This window comes from Mobula birostris, chromosome 17 (genome assembly GCF_030028105.1).
Source record: "Mobula birostris isolate sMobBir1 chromosome 17, sMobBir1.hap1, whole genome shotgun sequence".
In the NCBI taxonomy this organism is placed as follows: Eukaryota; Metazoa; Chordata; class Chondrichthyes; order Myliobatiformes; family Myliobatidae; genus Mobula; species Mobula birostris.
In genome coordinates this window covers 66,509,053-66,529,424 of record NC_092386.1, presented here as the reverse complement: position 1 = coordinate 66,529,424, position 20,372 = coordinate 66,509,053, and the positions used below count along the sequence as shown (strand labels likewise).

At 40.8% G+C, this 20,372-nt stretch overlaps 1 protein-coding gene across 2 annotated transcripts in view; it reads left to right on the top strand.

Annotated features, from left to right (window-relative positions):
- Positions 1-17,877, top strand: part of fbxo10 (F-box protein 10) — a 130,195-nt gene extending 112,318 nt beyond the window's left edge. For both annotated transcript variants that reach the window (XM_072281859.1, XM_072281858.1), the window contains 2 exons: positions 2,896-3,077; positions 9,340-17,877. In XM_072281859.1, coding sequence (XP_072137960.1) covers positions 2,896-3,077; positions 9,340-9,526 — 369 coding nt within the window. In that variant the 3' untranslated portion in view covers positions 9,527-17,877. The remainder of the gene's footprint in view (positions 1-2,895; positions 3,078-9,339) is intronic.
- The last annotated feature ends 2,495 nt before the right edge of the window (positions 17,878-20,372 follow it).

Sequence of the window (20,372 nt, the reverse complement as noted above, 5' to 3'; positions counted from 1 at the left end):
AGAAAAGGCTGGAAATATCAATAACTGTGGCGCTTCTCTTCCTGACGAACTTAACGTATTCCATGCAAGATTCGAACAGAAGAGGAGTGTCCTGCTCCCTCCGGATGAACCAGACCTGGTGGCATCGAGATTCATCGTCACCGAGGAGGACGTTAGAAAGGCCTTCCTGAAGATAAATCCAAGGAAGGCGACGGGCCCAGATGGCGTCCAAGGACGGGTTCTCCGGGCCTGTGCAAGCGAGCTAGCTGGAGTGTTTGCTGACATCTTCAACTGCTCCTTGCTTCAGTCTAAGGTCCCCTTGTGTTTTAAGAAGGCAAAGATAATCCCAGTGCCGAAGAAGAGCAAGGTGGCATGCCTGAATGACTACCGAACTGTGGCTCTGACATCAATTGCTATGAAGTGCTTCGAGAGATTGGTTTTGGCACACATCAACCACAGCCTACCGGTCAACCTCGACGCTTTGCAATTTGCCTACTGGAGCAACAGGTCAACGGCAGATGCCATCTCTCTGGCCCTACATTCCTCCTTAGAACACCTGGAGAATAAAGACGCATACGTAAGGCTCCTTTTCATTGACTACAGCTCTGCCTTTAATACCATCGTTCCAAATAAACTGATTCCTAAGCTCCGGAACCTGGGCCTTAGCACTGAGATCTGCAGCTGGATCTTCAGCTTCCTCACAGACAGGACCCAGGCTGTAAAAATAGGGGACAAGCTCTCCTCCACAATCACTCTGAGCACCGGTGCTCCACAAGGCTGTGTACTCAGCCCCCTGCTGTACTCACTGTACACCCATGATTGTGTAGCCAAGTTTCCATTAAACTTAATATATAAGTTTGCTAATGACACAACAATTGGGGGCCGTATCTCGGGTAATGATGAGTTTGAGTACAGAGAGGAAATTAAGAACCTGGTGGCATGGTGCGAAGACAATAACCTATCCCTCAACGTCAGCAAGACGAAAGAATTGGTTGTTGACTTCAGAAGGAGTAGTGGACCACACAACTCAATTTACATCGGTGGTGCGCAAGTGGAACAGGTCAAAAGCTTTAAGTTCCTCGGGGTCAATATCACAAATGACCTGACTTGGTCCAACCAAGCAGAGTTCACTGCCAAGAAGGCCCACCAGTGCCTTTTTTCCTGAGAAAACTAAAGAAACTGGGCCTGTCCCCTAAAACCCTCACTAATTTTTATAGATGCACCGTAGAAAGCATTCTTCTAGGGTGCATCACAACCTGGTATGGAAGTTGTCCTGTCCAAGACCGAAAGAAGCTGCAGAAGATCGTGAACACGGTGTAGCACATCGCACAAACCAATCTTCTGTCTGTGGACTCACTTCACACCGCACGCTGTCAGAGCAGTGCTGCCAGGATAATCAAGGACAGGACCCACCCAGCCAACAGACTTTTCGTCCCTCTTCTCTCCGGGAGAAGGTTCAGGAGCCTGAAGACTCGTATGGCCAGATTTGGGAACAGCTTCTTTCCATCTGTGATAAGACTGCTGAACGGATCCTGACCCAGATCTGGGCCGTACCATCCAAATATCCGGACCTGTCTCTCGGGTTTTTTTTTGCACTACCTTACTTCCCATTTTTCTATTTTCTATTTATGATTTATAATTTAAGTTTTTAATATTTACTAAGTTTAACTATTTTTAATATCTTTAATATTTAATATTTGTAATCTTGGGAGTGTGAAGTGCAGAATCAAATATCGCTGTGATCATTGTACATTCTAGTACCAATTGTTTGGCGACAATAAAGTATAAAAGTATAATCCAAATTACGTTGGTTGAGAGAGCAGTTGGGCCTAGGAAACATTGCCTTCTTCTCTTTGAATGGTACCAAAGGATCTTTTATACCCATCCTACATACTTGGTTTTAGTACCTTTTGCACAAAAAATGATACCTCTGACTACACTGTCTAAATTCCATGCACAAGTTTGTGGAGGGAGATTTGAAATCATGATATGAGTGGAACATGTAAAATCATTCAGCTAGAGTCTTTCCTTGCTGTACATCAACATAGGCTCCAGATTTTTGTGTTTAACATTCCATAAGCAATTACCTGATGTTACAGTGACGTATTCATTTAAAATTTAAACGCTAAATAAAAGTGAAAAAGAACTGTTTTTCTTCAATTTTAGTTTGATTGAACATAATTCAATTGAGCAGGTTCTTTGAGTTAAGCAATTTAAGAGAGTTAACAGCTTCCTGTTAACCAAGCAAGCTTTGTAAATATAGCTGATTGAAGAGAGAATGGCTTGTTAGGATTGGGAAGAGGCTGTGAAATGATAGGGAGGGGAAAGGGAGGCATTTATATCAAATACAAAAGAGTGTTGCAGGTACTAGGTTAGGTAATGGAAACAGAAGAGAGGAAATTGTGTGGACTAGGTTAAGGCTGGGGCATTGTGCATTAAACAAAACATTGAAAATGATAGGGAAACACCAGACAGGATTGTGTGAGGAATGTCAGGAAGAGGAGTCAGTAGAACATGTAGTTTTGTATTGCAGGAAGTATGGGATACAGAGAGAGATGATGAGAAATAAATTAAGGGAGTTGGGGATGCAGGAATTCACATTAAAAGGGTTGCTGGGCATGAGTGAGAGAGCACAAGTCCGGGTATTTTTAGCGTTTTTAAGGGGTACAGGGGTTTTTTATAGAATATGATGAATAAACAGGAATAGGATACTAGGATGGTCAAAGATGGGAGGGTGAAGTGTGGGGGGGGGGTGTGCGCGTGCGATTGGGTGAAGGGATTTAGAATGTATGTCTAGTGCACATTCTGGAGCAGAGGGTGGCGGTAATGCACCATTAAGCTGGATGCCAACTGCCGTAAAACAAGATACAGACAGACAGAGGCTGTGAAATATCTCTTCAATCTACTTTGCTGCAGGTGACAAAGAACAGAATCCAATCTCTTCACGACTTTGGGATTGCAATCTTGGACCAGGCTAAAGGATTGGTGCAAGAAAATCAAATATTCCGGGGAAAATTAGGAAAGACCATTTTAGAAAAATCTGAAAATTCAGAGGAATGTACTGTCCAGAGCAATGAAGTTTTAACATGTAGCAAAAGGTATGCAGTTTGTATTTCTCTATACTATATAAATTTCTCTTGGGCACAATCCTGATGGGTTAGTTGGCTCCATTTGTTTAATTATATTCCTCATCTTACTTTTATTTCTGTGCTGATATATCTTTTTAGGTGTGTGTTACGTGTCTTCTATTTGGGGCTACTAAACAATCAGCTGGAGCAACTTGGCTGGTTGAGCAGTCATTTACTCCCACAGATGCTGCTCAGCTCACTGTGTTCCTCCAACAGATCGCTGCTGCAGATTTCAGCATGTATGATGCCTTGTGAAAAATGGTATGCTCTCCCACAATCCGAATTTTAGATAATAGGTGAAAAACACAGACTGTGTACTAAAGGTTGAAAAAACAGCCATTCAGTTAATAGGTTTGCTTTTAATTCTCAGATCCATAGCTACTAATGAACTATAGTCAGTCACACAAGATGCTGGAAGAGCCCAGCAGATCAGACAGCATCTATGGAAATGAATAGGTAATCAAAGTTTCAGGCTGAGATCTTACATCAGAAATGGAAAGGAAGGGGGAAGATACCAGAATAAGGAAATGGGCAAAGGGCAAGGAGAACAAGTTAAGTGAAAGGTGAGGCCAGGTGAGTAGGGGAGGGAGGTTGAGGAAAGAAGCTGGGAGGTGATAAATGGAAAAGGCAAAGGGCACAAGAGCCTATTAGTACATGGCTAAAGTTTACTAAAGGTAATGAGATAAATTAACTTAACATTTTTAATGATATTGGCCAAGGAATAAATATTGGTTTAAAAAAAACTTTAAAAAGACTTCTGCTGTCTTCAGCCAGCCAGATTCAAGAACAATGTCAGAGAAGTGCTATTTTCTTTGTTGCATTTTGAAGAATATTTTAGTCACTCACTTTGCATTTTCAAAAACATCAAGATTCTGGGATAGAGACAGAAGTATAAGTGTGCTGTTTGTGGCAGCCTTGGTTATTGGAACTGTGGATGTCAAAGTTGTGGAACATGTGGCAGCCCATCAGCAGCTGAGGTGTGAAGGTAGTTGTTGGAACTGCAGCTTCCGATGTTCCCTCTAATTTTTATTTCCGGCTGCACAGACCAACCATTGCTCTGAGCAGGAAATTTTTACACGGCCTGAAAACTGCGCAGCACTTTGGATTTTTTTTAATATACATACTATATTATAGAGAAAATTGAAAAATCATGTACTTCTGAATTATTAATTGAAGGGTAAAACAAAATACTGTTCAACTAAGAAAATCTTATGTTTCATAAACGTTTTCTAGCTGCATCCAGTTCCACCTATGCAGCAACAAAAGCTGTGCACAGGAGTATTTCAGTTACTGCACAGCTATGCATTTGCTTAAAGGGAATAGTGGCTTTAACATATGAGGTTTTCAACAAAATACGTAAGATGGGCCTTCTCTGTGCCCTTACTATCCACATCGGCACTGTCAATGTTATTGGAACACTAATATTTTATTACACGTCATCAACTGTTTTTTCTACCTCCATGGCTTTAGACTGAGGACCAATACATTCTGAGCCAAATTCCAGCACCTCTGTTTCTGTGTCATCTCTAATCAGTTGTCATTTTGCCAAGTTATCAGATATGGTAGTTTCACTTGCTGAAACTATTGAGAGAGCTTCGAGAATAGGTTCTGTGGTGTTTAACCACTTTTCTAGTTTACCCAAGTAGTTTTTGCGATAGACATTAAGAAAGAGGATGTGCTGGAGCTTTTGGAAAACATCAAATTAGATAAGTCACTGGGACCGAATGAGATATACCACAGGCTACTGTGGGAGTTGAGGGAGGAGATTGCTGAGCCTCTGGCAATGATCTTTGTATCATCAATGGGGAAGGGAGAGGTTCTGGAGGATTGGAGGGTTGCAGATGTTGTTCCCTTATTCAAGAAAGGGAGTAGAGATAGCCCAGGAAATTATCAGTGGTTGGTAAGTTGATGGAGAAGATCCTGAGAGGCATAATATGATTAGGAATAGTCAGAATGGCTTTGTCAAAGGCAGGTCGTGCCTTATGAGCCTGATTTGAGTTTTTTGAGGATGTGACTAAACACATTGATTAAGGTCAAGCAGTAGATGTAGTGTATATGGATTTCAGCGAGGCATTTGATAAGGTACCCCGTGCAAGGCTTATTGAGAAAGTAAGGAGGCATGGGATCCAAGGGGATTTTGCTTTCTGGATCCAGAACTGGCTTGCCCACAGAAGGCAAAGAGTGGTTATAGATGGGTCATGTTCTGCATGGAGGTTGGTCACCAGTGGTGCCTCGGGGATCTGTTCTGGGATCCCTTCTCTTAATGATTTTTATAAATGACTTGGATGAGGAAGTGGAGGGATGGGTTAGTAAATTTGCCGATGAACAAAGGTTGGATATGTCGTGGATAGTGTGGAGGGCTGTCAGAGGTTACAACGGGTCATCGATAGGATGCAAAATTGGGCCGAGAAGTGGCAGATGGAGTTCAACCCAGACAAGTGTGAGATGGTTCATTTTGGTAGGTCGAATATAATGGCAGAATATAGCATTAACGGTAAGACTCTTGGCAGTGTGGAGGATCAGAGGGATCTTGGGGTCCGAGTCCATAGGACACTCAAAGCTGCTGTGCAGGTTGACGCTGTGATTAAGAAGGCATATGGTGTTTTGGCCTTAATCAACCATGGGATTGAGTTCAAGAACTGAGAGGTAATGTTACAGCTGTATAGGACTCTGGTCAGACCCCACTTGGAGTACTGTGGTCACTACAGGAAGGATGTGGAAACCATAGAAAGGGTACAGAGGTTTAAATTCAAGGATAAGTACTATAAAAATGAATATTCTTCCTTGGTTACTGTATCTTTTCCGTACTTTACCTGTGGAGGTGGATGATAATCAATTCAGAGAATGGGACAAATGGATTTCCCGCTTCATTTGGCAAGGAAAGAAACCTAGAATTCGATATAACACCTTACAGTTAGGGAAGGAAGGAGGAGGTATGGTTCTTCCTTGCCTGAGAAATTATTTTTATGCCTCACAGATAACCCCTCTGTTTTATTGGTGTAATAGGGAATATAAGACTAGATGGAAGGAAATAGAATTTGGATCAGTTGACAGTTTTCCTCTACAGGCCTCAATAGCTGACAAAGGATTGATGGCCCAATTGGAAAAATTTAAAAACAGTTGGATAAATCTTACATTAAAAGTATGGCAGAAGGTGATTAATTCGTGTGGAATTAATAACATGTTAAAACTCTTCAGATGGTGTGCATATGATACCGAATTCCTTCCCAACAGAGGAGATAAAATATTTAAATTATGGATAAAGAAAGGTCTTACAACCTACCTCTCATTTATAGATAAAAGAGTATTACAAAGTTTCCAAATCCTGCAGGACAAACATGGCCTAGAACACAATGACTTTTTTAGGTACCTTTAATTACGAAGCTATGTTAACCAGAGTTGTAGATATACAGACCTATCAACAGTAGAATTAGAATTTTTCAAGATCCTGAATTCGGCTTGCAGTTCAATACCTAGTAAATCAGTTTCTCGATTATATAATGCACTCTCCCATGCTAAAAATGTAAACACATTGTATATTAAAGAGAAGTGGGAGAAAGAAGTGGGGTTGGTACTTTCAGAGGAGGCTTGGGAGAAAATCTGCAGCTTTCAGTGGTCCTCGACTAATTCTTTGACTTGGAGAGAACACTGTTGGAAAAACATTATAAGATACTTCAAGACCCCATATCAGGAAAAATACAGAGATACAAACGTGACGTGTTGGAGAAGGTGCGGCTCCAAGGAGGCAAATCATTTTCATATTTTTTGGGATTGCCCTAAATTAAGTCTATTTTGGGAAGGTATTCATAGAACATTAGTTAAGGTACTTAGGTCCCAGATACCTCTGAACTTTGAGACGCTCTATTTGGGGCATGTATTGTTTCTTGAACAGAAGGAAGATATAAAGTTGCTGCAGGCCCTTTTAGCGGCAAGTAAGAAATCAATCACTAGAAAGTGGCTAAATCCAATACCACCTACATTAGAAGATTGGCACGAAATTATCTTGGAAATATTTAAAATGGAAAAGTTGACTTACTCCCTGAGAATTCAAAAAGAAAATTTTACCAAATCTGGAATAAATGGATTGAATATATAACCCCAATGCGAGCAGACTTTAGATGACTCTCTTAATGATTTATACTGCTCTTCTCATCAACACAGTAATATTGCTAACGTAAGCACCCCTAGTCTAAATGTTTACTGTTTTTGTTTTCTTTTGGAAAATAGAGAATTAATACAAGTAAAGGAAAAGATTTGGGAAATGGATAAAAAAAATGATAAAATTAAGTAAATAAGTACATAGGGATTGGATAATTATGTCTGGGGGCAGGAGCAAGCATGAACAAGTTAGGATATAAACACCTACAATGGTTGTTACATAGGCTTACATACAAAATTTTGGACCAGAAGAAATGGTCCAGAAGAGATTTATGGAAACTATTGTTACTATGTTTCTTAACAATTAATACCATTACTTAGCCTAATAGATTAGAATTACCACTGTACATAATTATCTATTTTAGTGTCTAATTTCCTTTTATATCATCTCAATGTGTACTTAAGAATGTATAAATAATTATAGTTTTATACATATAAAAAAATGGAAAAGGTTATAAGTGTGGAAAAAGTACATGATACTTGTGAATTCCTTATCCAAATAAAAATAAAATTAAAAAAAAAAGAAAGGGTACAGAGGAGATTTACAAGGATGTTGCCTGGATTGGGGAGCATGCTTTATGAGAATAGGTTGAGTGAACTCAGCCTTTTCTCCTTGGAGTGATGGAGGATGAGAGGTGACCTGATAGAGGTGTTTAAAATGATGAGGGGCATTAATCATGTGGATAGTCAGAGGCTTTTTCCCAGGGCTGAAATGGCTAGCACAAGAGGGCACAGTTTTAAGGTGCTTGGAAGTAGCTACAGAGGAGATGTCAGGGGTAAGCTTTTACGCAGAGTGGTGAGTGCGTGGAATGGGCTGCCGGTGACGGTGGTGGAGGCGGGTATGATAGGGTCTTTTAAGAGACTCCTGGATAGGTACATGGATCTTAGAAAAATAGAGGCTATGGGTAACCCTGGGTAATTTCTAAAGTAAGTACCTGTTCGGCACGGCACGGTGGGCCATCTGGCCTGTATTGTGCTGTAGGTTTTCTGTGTTTCTATATGGTTTAGCTTGAGAGTGAGATTAAAATTTTAATTATTCATCTAAAATTCAGCAGATAAGAATGCACATGCTGACCACAGTTTGCAGAATCCTAAATTGCTGGTGATTCTGTATAAGTGAGAAATTCAGGCAGTGGAGTATTAGTTGGGTGCAGTAGTCTGAACTTCACATTTCCTTATCGGAAGTGGAGAACTAATTAATACTGAATTTCAACACTGTGGGCTCTCTTTGGTGTGACGTCTCATTGTCCACTGATCTGATGTTCCTTGTAATGATGTGCATTGAAAAGATGCCCAAGAACAGTGTGGCTTTTTAACCTAGACCATGCTCCTTTTGAGCTCAGAGCCCCATTGACAGTGCCAGATGGTGGATTTGTCTTAAGTAAACCAGTTTCTGTGACATTGGGTAGAAAAGCTGAATAAAGAAAACATGAAAGGAACAATTGCATTGTGAGCAAGAACTGAATTATGTAGTTATTTACTTCACTTCCATTGACAGCCCATTATTATACACGCTAATGAGTTCAAATACACACGTCTGGATGGAATAAATCTGATTTTCTGTGAATAGGATTGTTTTATTGGAAGGAACAGGTTCTCGTTGAGCTTTAAAATATAGAAATTGCTTTTGTGTGCTGTTCCTTGGAGTGGTGATTACCCTCTTCAAACTGCAAATTCAATGTGATGCATGGAAGTCAGGGCAACAAGGATGGAGCTGTAGATTTGGGGATTGTGTAGACTGGGTGGCCACCATATATCTACAGGCATGTTTTTTTTTATTGAATTTTGATGGTGCAATACAAATCTGTGAACAAGGCAAAGCGTTTTTATCTGTTTTAGACTCATTCTTGCTGTATTTGTTACTGGGTCATATGTGTTCCTGCTCATTAAAGCTTTAAAAAAAATCGATAGATTCTTAAGTGTCAGCCTTAAGGAAGAGTAAGATGTGTTATATAGTTTTTCTACAGGTGATTTAATGATTGTGAAATGAATGTTATTGGTTATGTTCTATGATATAAATGGCCAGTAAACAGTATTTATTATCCTTGTCCATAACAGAATATTTTTTTCTTAGTTCTTGCAGATCAGGCATAGTTTGGAAGTTGGACAATCCTCCATCAAGGCCGCTTGTCGATGGATCAAATCGACCCTTCTCTATAGTACAGACCAGTCAGCGAGTTGCATCCATGACAACTCGAATAGCTGCAAGAGTTGAAAGGGGTTGCCATGACAATGGAAGCATCTTCTGTTGCATTCTTTAATAATTTAAAGTTACCTTTGATATAAAATTAGCCTCAATATGTCTCACACACTTTCAGTAATGAACAAAGCTTGTGTGCACTTTTTATTAATTCAGTACCTAGACCATAAGACATAAGAGCAGAATTGGGCCATTCAGCCCATCGAGTCTGCTCTGCCATTCCATCATGGCTGATTCTGGGTCCCACTCAACCCCATACTCCTGTCTTCTTGCCATATCCTTTGAAGCCCTGTCCGATCAGGAACCGACCAGCTTCCGCCTTAAGTATACCCACGGACCTGGCCTCCACCGCAGTCTGTGGCAGAGCATTCCACAGATTCACTACTCTCCGGTTTTAAAAAAGTCCTCCTTACCTCTGTTCTAAAGGGTCGCCCCTCAGTTTTGAGGTTGTGCCCTCTAGTTCTGGATACTCCCACAATAGGAAACATCCTCCCCACATCCACCCTGTCTAGTCCTTTCAACATTGCGTAGGTTTCATTGAGATCCCCCCACATTCTTCTAAATTCCAGTGAGTACAGACCCAAAGCTGCTAAACTTCATTGGTGACCTTGGATAGAATATAATCAAATGAACAAAAAGCATAAAGGGTGGTAATCTCAGGATTGCTACCTGTGCTAGGTGCCAGTGAGGGTAGGAATAGGATGCTCTGGACGAGGAACAAGTGGCTGAGGAACTGGTGTAGGGGGCAGGGTTTCAGATTTCAGGATCATTGGGACCTCTTCCGGGGCAGGTGGGACCTGTACAAGAGAGACGGGTTACACTTGAACCACGGGGACCAATATCCTTTCAGGGAGGTTTGTTAGTGCTATTGGGGAGGCTTTAAACTAGATTTGCAGGGGGATGGGAACCAGAGTGCCAGGGCTGACAGTGTGGCTGGGGTGAAAATAAATGATGTTGAAGGTTTAAGCAAATCCGCTGATAGAAAGGTTGTGAGTGGTGGTAAAAATCTTCTGAGGTGTATATATTTCAATGCTAGGAGTATTGCGGGGAAGGCGGATGAGTTGAGGGCGTGGATTGACACGTGGAATTATGATGCAGCAATTAGTGAAACTCGGCTACAGGAGGGGCAGGACTGGCAGCTTAATATTCCAGGGTTCCGATGTTTCAGATGTGATCGAGGCAGAGGAATGAAAGGTGGGGGAGTAGCATTGCTTGTTAGGGAAAATATTACAGCAGTGCTCAGGCAGGACAGATTACAGGGCTTGTCTACTGAGTCCTTATGGGTGGAGCTGAGAAACAGGAAAGGTATGGCCACATTAGTGGGACTGTATTACAGACCACCCAATAGTCAACGAGACTTGGAAGAGCAAATCTGCAGAGAGATAGCAGGCAACTGCAGGAAACATAAAGTTGTGGTGGTAGGGGATTTTAATTTTCCATACATTGATTGGGACTCCCATACTGTTAGGGGTCTAGATGGTTTAGAGTTTGTAAAATGTGTTCAGGAAAGTTTTCTAAATCAATATATAGAGGGACCAACTAGAGGGGATGCAATATTGGATTTCCTGTTAGGTAACGAATTAGGGCAAGTGATGGAAGTCTGTGTAGGGGAGCACTTTGGTTCCAGTGATCATAACACCATTAGTTTCAATTTGATCATGGACAAGGATAGATCTGGTCCTTGGGTTGAGGTTCTGAACTGGAAGAAGGCCAAATTTGAAGAAATGAGAAAGGATCTAAAAAGCGTGGATTGGGACAGGTTGTTCTCTGGCAAAGATGTGATTGGTAGGTGGGAAGCCTTCAAAGGGGAAATTTTGAGAGTGCAGAGTTTGTATGTTCCTGTCAGGATTAAAGGCAAATTGAATAGGAATAAGGAACCTTGGTTCTCAAGGGATATTGCAACTCTGATAAAGAAGAAGAGGGAGTTGTATGAAATGTATAGGAAACGGGGTAAATCAGGTGCTTGAGGAGTATAAGAAGTGCAAGAAAATACTTAAGAAAGAAGTCAGGAGGGCTAAAAGAAGACATGAGGTTGCCTTGGCAGTCAAAGTGAAGGATAATCCAAAGAGTTTTTACAAATGTATTAAGAGCAAAAGGATTGTAAGGGATAAAACTGGTCCTCTTGAAGATCAGAGTGGTCGGCTTTGTGCGGAACCAAAGGAAATGGGGGAGACCTGAAATAGGTTTTTTGCGTCTGTATTTACTAAGGAAGCTGGCATGAAATCTATGGAATTGAGGGAATCAAGTAGTGAGACCATGGAAACTGTACAGATTAAAAAGGAGGAGGTTCTTGCTGTCTTGAGGAAAATTAAAGTGGATAAATCCCTGGGACCTGACAGAGTGTTCCCTCGGACCTTGAAGGAGACTAGTGTTGAAATTGCGGGGGCCCTGGCAGAAATATTTAAAATGTTGCTGTCTACGGGTGAAGTGCTGGAGGATTGGAGAATGGCTCATGTTGTTCCGTTGTTTATAAGAGGATCGAAAAGTAATCCGGGAAATTATAGGCCGTTGAGTTTAACATCAGTAGTAGGTAAGTTATTGGAGGGAGTACTAAGAGACAGAATCTACAAGCATTTGGATAGACGGGCTTATTAGGGAGAGTCAACATGGCTTTGTGCGTGGTAGGTCATGTTTGACCAATCTGTTGGAGTTTTTCGAGGAGGTTACCAGGAAAGTGGATGAAGGGAAGGCAGTGGATATTGTCTACATGGACTTCAGTAAGGCCTTTGACAAGGTCCCGCATGGGAGGTTAGTTAGGAAAATTCAGTCGCTAGGTATACATGGAGAGGTGGTAAATTGGATTAGACATTGGCTCGATGGAAGAAGCCAGAGAGTGGTGGTAGAGAATTGCTTCTATGAGTTGAGGCCTGTGACTAGTGTGTGCCACAGGGATCAGTGCTGGGTCCATTGTTATTTGTCATCTATATCGATGATCTGGATGATAATGTGGTAAATTGGATCAGCAAGTTTGCTGGTGATACAAAGATTGGAGGTGTAGTAGACAGTGAGGAAGGTTTTCAGAGCCTGCAGAGGGACTTGGACCAGCTGGAAAAATGGGCTGAAAAATGGCAGATGGAGTTTAATACTGACAAGTGTGAGGTATTGCACGTTGGAAGGACAAACCAACATCGAACATACAGGGTTAATGGTAAGGCACTGAGGAGTGCAGTGGAACAGAGGGATCTGGGAATACAGATACAAAATTCCCTAAAAGTGTCGTCACAGGTAGATAGGGTCGTAAAGAGAGCTTTTGGTACATTGGCCTTTATTAATCGAAGTATTGAGTATAAGAGCTGGAATGTTATGATGAGGTTGTATAAGGCATTGGTGAGGCCAAATCTGGAGTATTGTGTTCAGTTTTGGTCACCAAATTACAGGAAGGATATAAATAAGGTTGAAAGAGTGCAGAGAAGGTTTACAAGGATGTTGCCGGGACTTGAGAAACTCAGTTACAGAGAAAGGTTGAATAGGTTAGGACTTCATTCCCTGGAGCGTAGAAGAATGAGGGGAGATTTGATAGAGGTATATAAAATTATGATGGGTATAGATAGAGTGAATGCAAGCAGGCGTTTTCCACTGAGGTAAGGGGAGAAAAAAACCAGAGGACATGGGTTAAGGGTGAAGGGGGGAAAGTTTAAAGGGAACATTGGGGGGGGCTTCTTCACACAGAGTGGTGGGAGTATGGAATGAGCTGCCAGATGAGGTGGTAAATGCGGGTTCTTTTTTAACATTTAAGAATAAATTGGACAGATACATGGATGAGAGGTGTATGGAGGGATATGGTCCGTGTGCAGGTCAGTGGGACTAGGCAGAAAATGGTTCGGCACAGCCAAGAAGGGCCAAAAGGCCTGTTTCTGTGCTGTAGTTTCTATGGTTTCTATAATTTCAAGCTCCACTTGGACCAGCCGTCCAATACAAGTGTGACCTTATCAAAGTTCTGGTTTTGAAGCACAGTGTGCTTTCTTATAAACTACCAATTTAATCTGTCATTTAAATTCCGGGCCAATATGCAGAAAGTACTTTGATTTTTGCTTGGGCTTGGATGTTTCTAATCTGCCGTGGGAAGCTGTATTTTACTATGTGGGATTCCAGAAATGTAAAGGTTACTGACTAAAGCAGAGTTTCCACATTAATTTCCCTTATTGCATGCAGTGACTCAGCTACTTTTTTTCTAATTATATAGCTCTTCAACTATGGTAAATCACAGTGAAAACACTTACCCTCACCCCTTTAGAAGAAGTAAAGACTTTTTACCATTGCAGAAGATAAACTGCTGTAGGAACTCAGCAGAAGTTTCATCAGTGGATGCAAAGGGATGTTTGAAGATTTTTTTCAAGTCACTTCATCAGAACATAGTTTGTAAAGAAAAGATAGCCTGTTGAAATGGGAGGGGGGGTCTGCGATAGAGATGAGACAGGCACTGGAAGGTGATAGGTGGAAACATTTGAGCAAGGGAGAATGGGCACATTGAGCTAGGTGGGGAGAGGGGAGTTAGTGACACTGGTAGGTAGATCAATTCCCTATCACTATCTCAACACTCTCCAATTCTCCACCTGGCTCCATCTGTCATCTCATGTTCATGCATTTCCGTCTGTCACCTTGCAGAGCCCAGGATCACTACCTCCATTCTGATCCCTGATGCAGTGACTCAACAAGAAATGTCAGATATCTCCTTTATCGACAGATGACTCTTCTCTTGCTGAGTTCTGACAGCAAGATACCTTCTGTACCTACTAAAGTGATCACTGCATGCATGTTCATGGTCTTCTGCTACTTCAGCTCATCAGCTTCAAGGTTCGATATGTGCATTCAGAGAAGCTCTTCTGCACACTGCTGTTAATAACATGTTTATGGAGTTACTGTCACCTTGCTGTCAGCTTGAACCAGTCTGACCATTCTCCTCTGACCTCTCTCATTAACAAGGTGCTTTTGTTTTTTGCACCATTCTCTGTAAACTCTGGAGACTGTTGTGGGTGAAAATCCCAGGAAATCAGCATTTTCTGAGATACTCAAACCACCCCATCCAGCACTAACTGTCATTCCACGGTCAAAGTCACTTAGATGACATTTCTTCCACATTCTGATGTTTGGTTTGAACAACAACTGAACCTCTTGACTATGCATGCTTTTATGCATTGAGTTGTTGCCACATAATTGGCTAATTAGATACTGGCATTAATAACCAGAGGTATCTAAAGTGGCCACTGAGTGTAAATTTCACTCCAAATTCCGGCATCTGGAATCTACAATATTTCACGAGATGACTGTTGCTCATCTGTGATGGATTCTGGTGTTTTAATCCAAAATACTTTTAGAAGTCAGGAAAGAGGCACAACATTTGTTGCTTCATGATTGTTTTATTAAGAGTTGGTAGAACAAAGGGAACCTGAAATAAATAGGGAGAGAGATTTACTACTTAAAGAAGAGAGAATCTAAAGATGGCATCTAGCTTCTTTTATACCCAGAGAAAAGAAAAATTCCATTCAAATCTATAGATAAGAGTAAACCAATGAGAAAACACATCCACTTAATGTAGAACAAAGAAGCTTCAGAATTATACTTTGCACAGCCCCTAGCGGCATGTTAAATTGTTATGTATATAAAGGCTACTTAAAATACAAGCAGTTAATTCATCTGAGTGAAGAAAATGTCAGTTAGAGTTGGATCCAAAATCTGTATCTTATTTTGGAGAACCCAGCAACTTGAGTAGAATATGAATATCTTGCGTTTACAAGTTGCAACATCTGTTTTTGTTTGTTCTATGAACACAGGTGTATAATTCTGCATTCATGATGAACAAGAAAGGCAAAATAATAAATAACGAATGTCTGGAAATCAAGTTTGACATGAATTGACTGCTCAGTGTATATACTATTCCACAAATTTCACAGAAGGCTTATTTTGTTAAAATGTGAATTCATTAATATACATTTTATGGAAGAATATATGCCCTAATAACCAGACCCCTTAATATTGCTCTAAAATAGATTGCAACTCCATCTCAAGAGGCTGTAACTGAGGGAACCACACCATTGAGAAGCTCATTTGAAATGAATATCTGAATCATGTTTAACTTCAGAATCAGGTTTAATATCACTGGCATATGTCATGAAATGTGTTTTGTGGCAGTAGTACATTACAATACATAATTCTAAAAACTAATGCAAAAAGAAAGGAAAAAAACATACTGAGTTGGTGTTCATGGGTTCAATGTCCATTCAGAAATCTGATGACCGAGGGGAAGAAGCTGTTCCTATAATCTTGAGTGTGTGTCTTCAGCCTCCTGTACCATCCTTTTTTGTAGCAATGAGAAGAGGGAAGGTCCTGGGTGATGGGGATTCTTAAAGATGGATGCCATCTTTTTGAGGTATCACCTTGTGCAGGTGTTCTGGATGCTTGGGAGGCTAGTGCCCATGGTAGAGTTGGCAGAGGTTACAACTTCTGCATCTTTTCATGACCTTGTTCAGTGGGCCCCCCATATCAGATGGCGAAGCAACCAGTTAGAATGCTGTCCACGGTACATCTGTAGAAATTTGCAAATGTCTTTGGTGACCTACCAATTTTCCTCAAACTCCAAATGAAATATAGCTGCTTTCTTTGTGAATTACTACGTTGGGCCCAGGATAGATGCTCGGAAATGTTGACACTAAGGATCTTGAAACTGCTCACCTTTTCCATTTCTGACACCCCGACCTCCCCTTCCTGAAGTCCACAATCGATTCCTTGGTCTTACTGACGTTGAGTGCAAGGTTGTTGCTGTGTCACCAGTCAACCACCTGATCCATCTCACTCCCATATGGCTCCACCTCATCATCTGAAATTCTGCCAACAGTTCAGTTGTCAGCAAATTTATAGATGGTGCTTGAGCTGTGCCTAGCCAGTGGGTGTAGAGCAGTGGGCTAAGCACGTATCTTGAGGTGTGCCAGTGAAGAGATATTACTCCAATTCCCACAAGACCCATCATCAAAGGATTCACTGCCCTTTCAGTAAATTAAAAATAATTAGAAAACTTGCAGTCTAAAGCCAAAACTGTTCATGTGTATGTACTTTATGTATCCTTAGAAGCACAGTACTAAGCTTAACTGGGTGTATCTACAAGGTACACCATGGAAGGTTAACTTATTAGGTTAATGAACAGATGGTAAAGTAGAATGTTGGATCGGTGAAGTTGCTGTTAATTGTAGTTTAGTGTAAGGTCAGCTCTGCAGGAACCAAAGACTAAACTTTGAAAAGGTTAGAATATTTTAAACTTGCTTTTAATTCAATATGATGTACTAAATTAGACTGAGGAAAACCATTAGCTGTCTTCCTTGCAAACCCAGAGTCTGTGGTCTTATTTCAAAGAGTATTAAATGACATTATTTATCTATTGATGGTCAGAAAGATTAATCAGCTTCAAAATCTAACTAACGCACTATTTTCTGCTTCTCTCTCCTCGGTGTAATGCACTTTAAACAAATAAACAGGTGTAATCAAAGCATTTATTCTCATTCTGCTTCACACTTGCTTTAAAACTCATTATTGAATACCTGATGAATTACACAAATGAAATCAGATAAAATACACAAAATCAAATCAAACACTAAAGTTTTAAGAGAGGTCAAAATTGCTAAATTGAAACTTATAAGCCATGGATTTATTTATTTTGTGAGTATTTAATGACACCCTAAATTTCAGTTAAAAGTTGATAAAACTGTGCATGTATAGGAACCAATTGGCATATTACACATTCTCACTAGTAATAAATGCTGTAGTGTGACTTAATTCAACACCTTGTGTAGGCGATGCCAAGTTTGATGTGTAATAATTTGCAGTTGAAGGTAGCAGGTAGAGAAATGAAACACCTTTGTTTCTTATGACACATCAAAAGACTAACTCTCAATCTTTACTAACAGCTGCTGACCACCCCCCCCACCTTCACTCCCACTCTATCCACCTGTTGAAAAACCCCAACAAACAGCAGTACTGAAATCAGTGAGTAATCAGATGTGCAATATTACCATTGATAAGGAAGGGGTAAACAACCCCCTTTGAGATGTATCTCCTGACGGACCCTCCCTCCACACAATTGCTCTATTGCTGAAATTCAGAGGAGCAGCATGATCTGGCTTGAATGAATGTATTCAAGAAAAAAGGTATCAGTTATAATCCAATCTAGGTGTACAAAGTAGTTTTTTTTACTGTTCTTTTTGAAATGTTATGAAAACACAAGCTGGAGAGAAGTTAATGATCATTTTATCTATCTGCTATTAATCAGGACAGAGACCTTTAAGGACAATAAAGTTATAATATTCAGTGGAAAATCCACAGAATGTGATGTACTTGTAAATGTGGACCTAATTTATATGAAGCGCACATTTTTCATTGCACCTGTGCATACATGTACTTGTGCACTATGACAATAAACTCAAATTTGACTGATTTGGATCCTGGTTCATGACTTCTTAGCCAGGGGAATTATCCTCCCCGTATCTGGCCTGTTGGACTCTGAACATTATTGACCGGCCTCCCATGTGGTACTTTGTCATAGGCTTTGCTAGACAATGCCCACTGCCTTGCCTTTAGCTTTCCTAGTAACATCCTCAAAAAACTATATAAAATTTGTTAGATATGATCTACCACACACAAAGCTATGTTGCCTATCTCTAATCAGGCTCTGTCTAATACTTAATGTCTGATTTTATCTTCTCCCTCTCAAACTACAGGGTGAATTCTATCATATGATCACTGCCTCCTAAGGGCTCCTTTACCTTGAGCTCCCTAATCATATATAGTTCATTACACAACATCCGATCTAGAATTAAGTTTTCCCTAGTGGGCTCAACCACAAGCTGCTCTACAAAAGCCATCTGGTAGACATTCTACAAATTCCTACTCTTGGGATCCAACACCAACCCAATCTACCTGCATATTGAAATCCCCCATGGTCTTTTATTTTTACATAAATGGAAGCTTATTTATTTCTTGTCAGTTTACTCTTCTCTCTACCTTTGGTGAGATGTAAAGTGGTCTGAATCCTCAGGCCTACCACTATGTCTGACAGCTTTATAAACATCTTCCTTGGAATAAGTGCAATCTTTAATTTTTCCTGTCAGCCATGGATATTGCCAATTATTTCTTTAAAGGCTGACCTTTGAAAGCTGTCACAATGGACGGAATACATTTTCCCAATCAATTTCTCCTCAATCCCCACCACTTGCTTAGTTTCCTTTGTATAGTACAACAGGAAATAGAAAAGGTGTATCAAAATGTCAATGTTACGATAGTCATGGGAGACTTTAACATGCAGGTTGATTGGGAAAATTAGGCTGGTATTAGATCTCAAGAGAGTGAGTTTGTTGAATGCCTGTGAGGTGGCTTTTTAGAGCAGTTTGTCGAGTCTACTGGGGGGTCAGCTATACTGGACTCGGTGTTATGAACTGGAGGCGATTAGAGAGCTTAAAGTTAGAAGAACCTTTAGGCGGCAGTGATCAAAATATGATTGAGTTCAACTTGAAATTTGATAGGGAGAAAGTAAAGTCTGACATTGCAGTATTTCAATGGAGTTAAGGAAATTACAGTGGTATGAGAGAGGAGCTGGCCAAAATAAATTAAAGGAGATGCTGGCGAGGATGACAGCAGAGTAGAGATGGTGTAAGTTTCTGGGAAAAATGAGGAAGGTGCAGGATAGATGTGTTCCGAAAACAACGGAAGACTCAAATGGCAAAATAGTACAACCGTGGCTGACAAGGGATGTCAAAGCTGGTGTAAAAGCAAAAGAGAGGACATATAACAAAGCAAAAATTAGTGGGAAGGTAGAGGATTGGAGAACTTTTAAAAACCTACAGAGAGCAACTAAAAGTACCATTAGGAGGGAAAAGATGAAATATGAAAGCAAGCAAGCGAGCAAACAATATCAAAGTGGATAGTAAGAGCTTTTTCCAAGTATGTTAAAAATAAAAGAGAAATGAGAGTGGATATAGGACTGCTAGAAAATGAGGCCGGAGAAATAATAACGGGACAAGGAGATGGCAGATGAATTAAATGAGTAATTTGCATCAGTCTTCACTGTGGAAGACACTAGCAGTGTGCTGGATATTGAAGGGTGTGAGGGAAGAGAAGTGAGTGCAGTTACTATTACAAGGGAGAAGGTGCTCAAAAAGCTGAAGGACCTAAAGGTATATAGGTCACCTGGACCAGATAAACTGCACCTTAGGGTTCTGAAAGAGGTGGTGGTGAAGGTTGTGGAGGCATTAGAAGGAGGAGAATTTAGGGAGTTAGGTGCAAAGTTGAGGACAGGACCTCCAGGGTTGCAATCTCAGGATTGCTACCTGTGCCATGTGCTAGTGAGGCTAGGAATATGAAGATAATGCAGCTAAATATGTGGCTAAGGAGTTGGTGCAGGAGGGAGGGCTTCATGTTTCTGGACAATTGGGGCTTGTTCCAGGGAAGGTGGGACCTGTTCCGACGGGACGGGTTGCACCTGAGCGGGAGGGGGACTAACATCCTTGTGGGAAGGTTTGCTAGTGCTGCTCCAGGGGGGGTTAAACTAGATTTGCAGGGGGAGGGGAACCAGACTGTTAGAGCAGATAGTAAGGTGGAGGAGGATAAAGGTCATGTGAGAACTGCAAGTATAGTGCATGCAGTAAAGCCAGATCTAACATATAAAGAAGCTTTGAGGAAAGAGAAACAGAAGAAAGGGTGTAGAGGTAGTAAGTTAGAAGGGCTAAGGTGTGTGTACTTCAATGCAAGAAGCATCAGGAACAAAGGTGATGAACTGAGAGCTTGGATACATACATGGAATTATGATGTAGTGGCCATTACAGAGACTTGGCTGGCACCAGGGCAGGAATGGATTCTCCATATTATGAGGCTATAAGGCTAGAACTTGTGGGTGTGAATTGGGATGATGTTTTTGCAGGGAAATG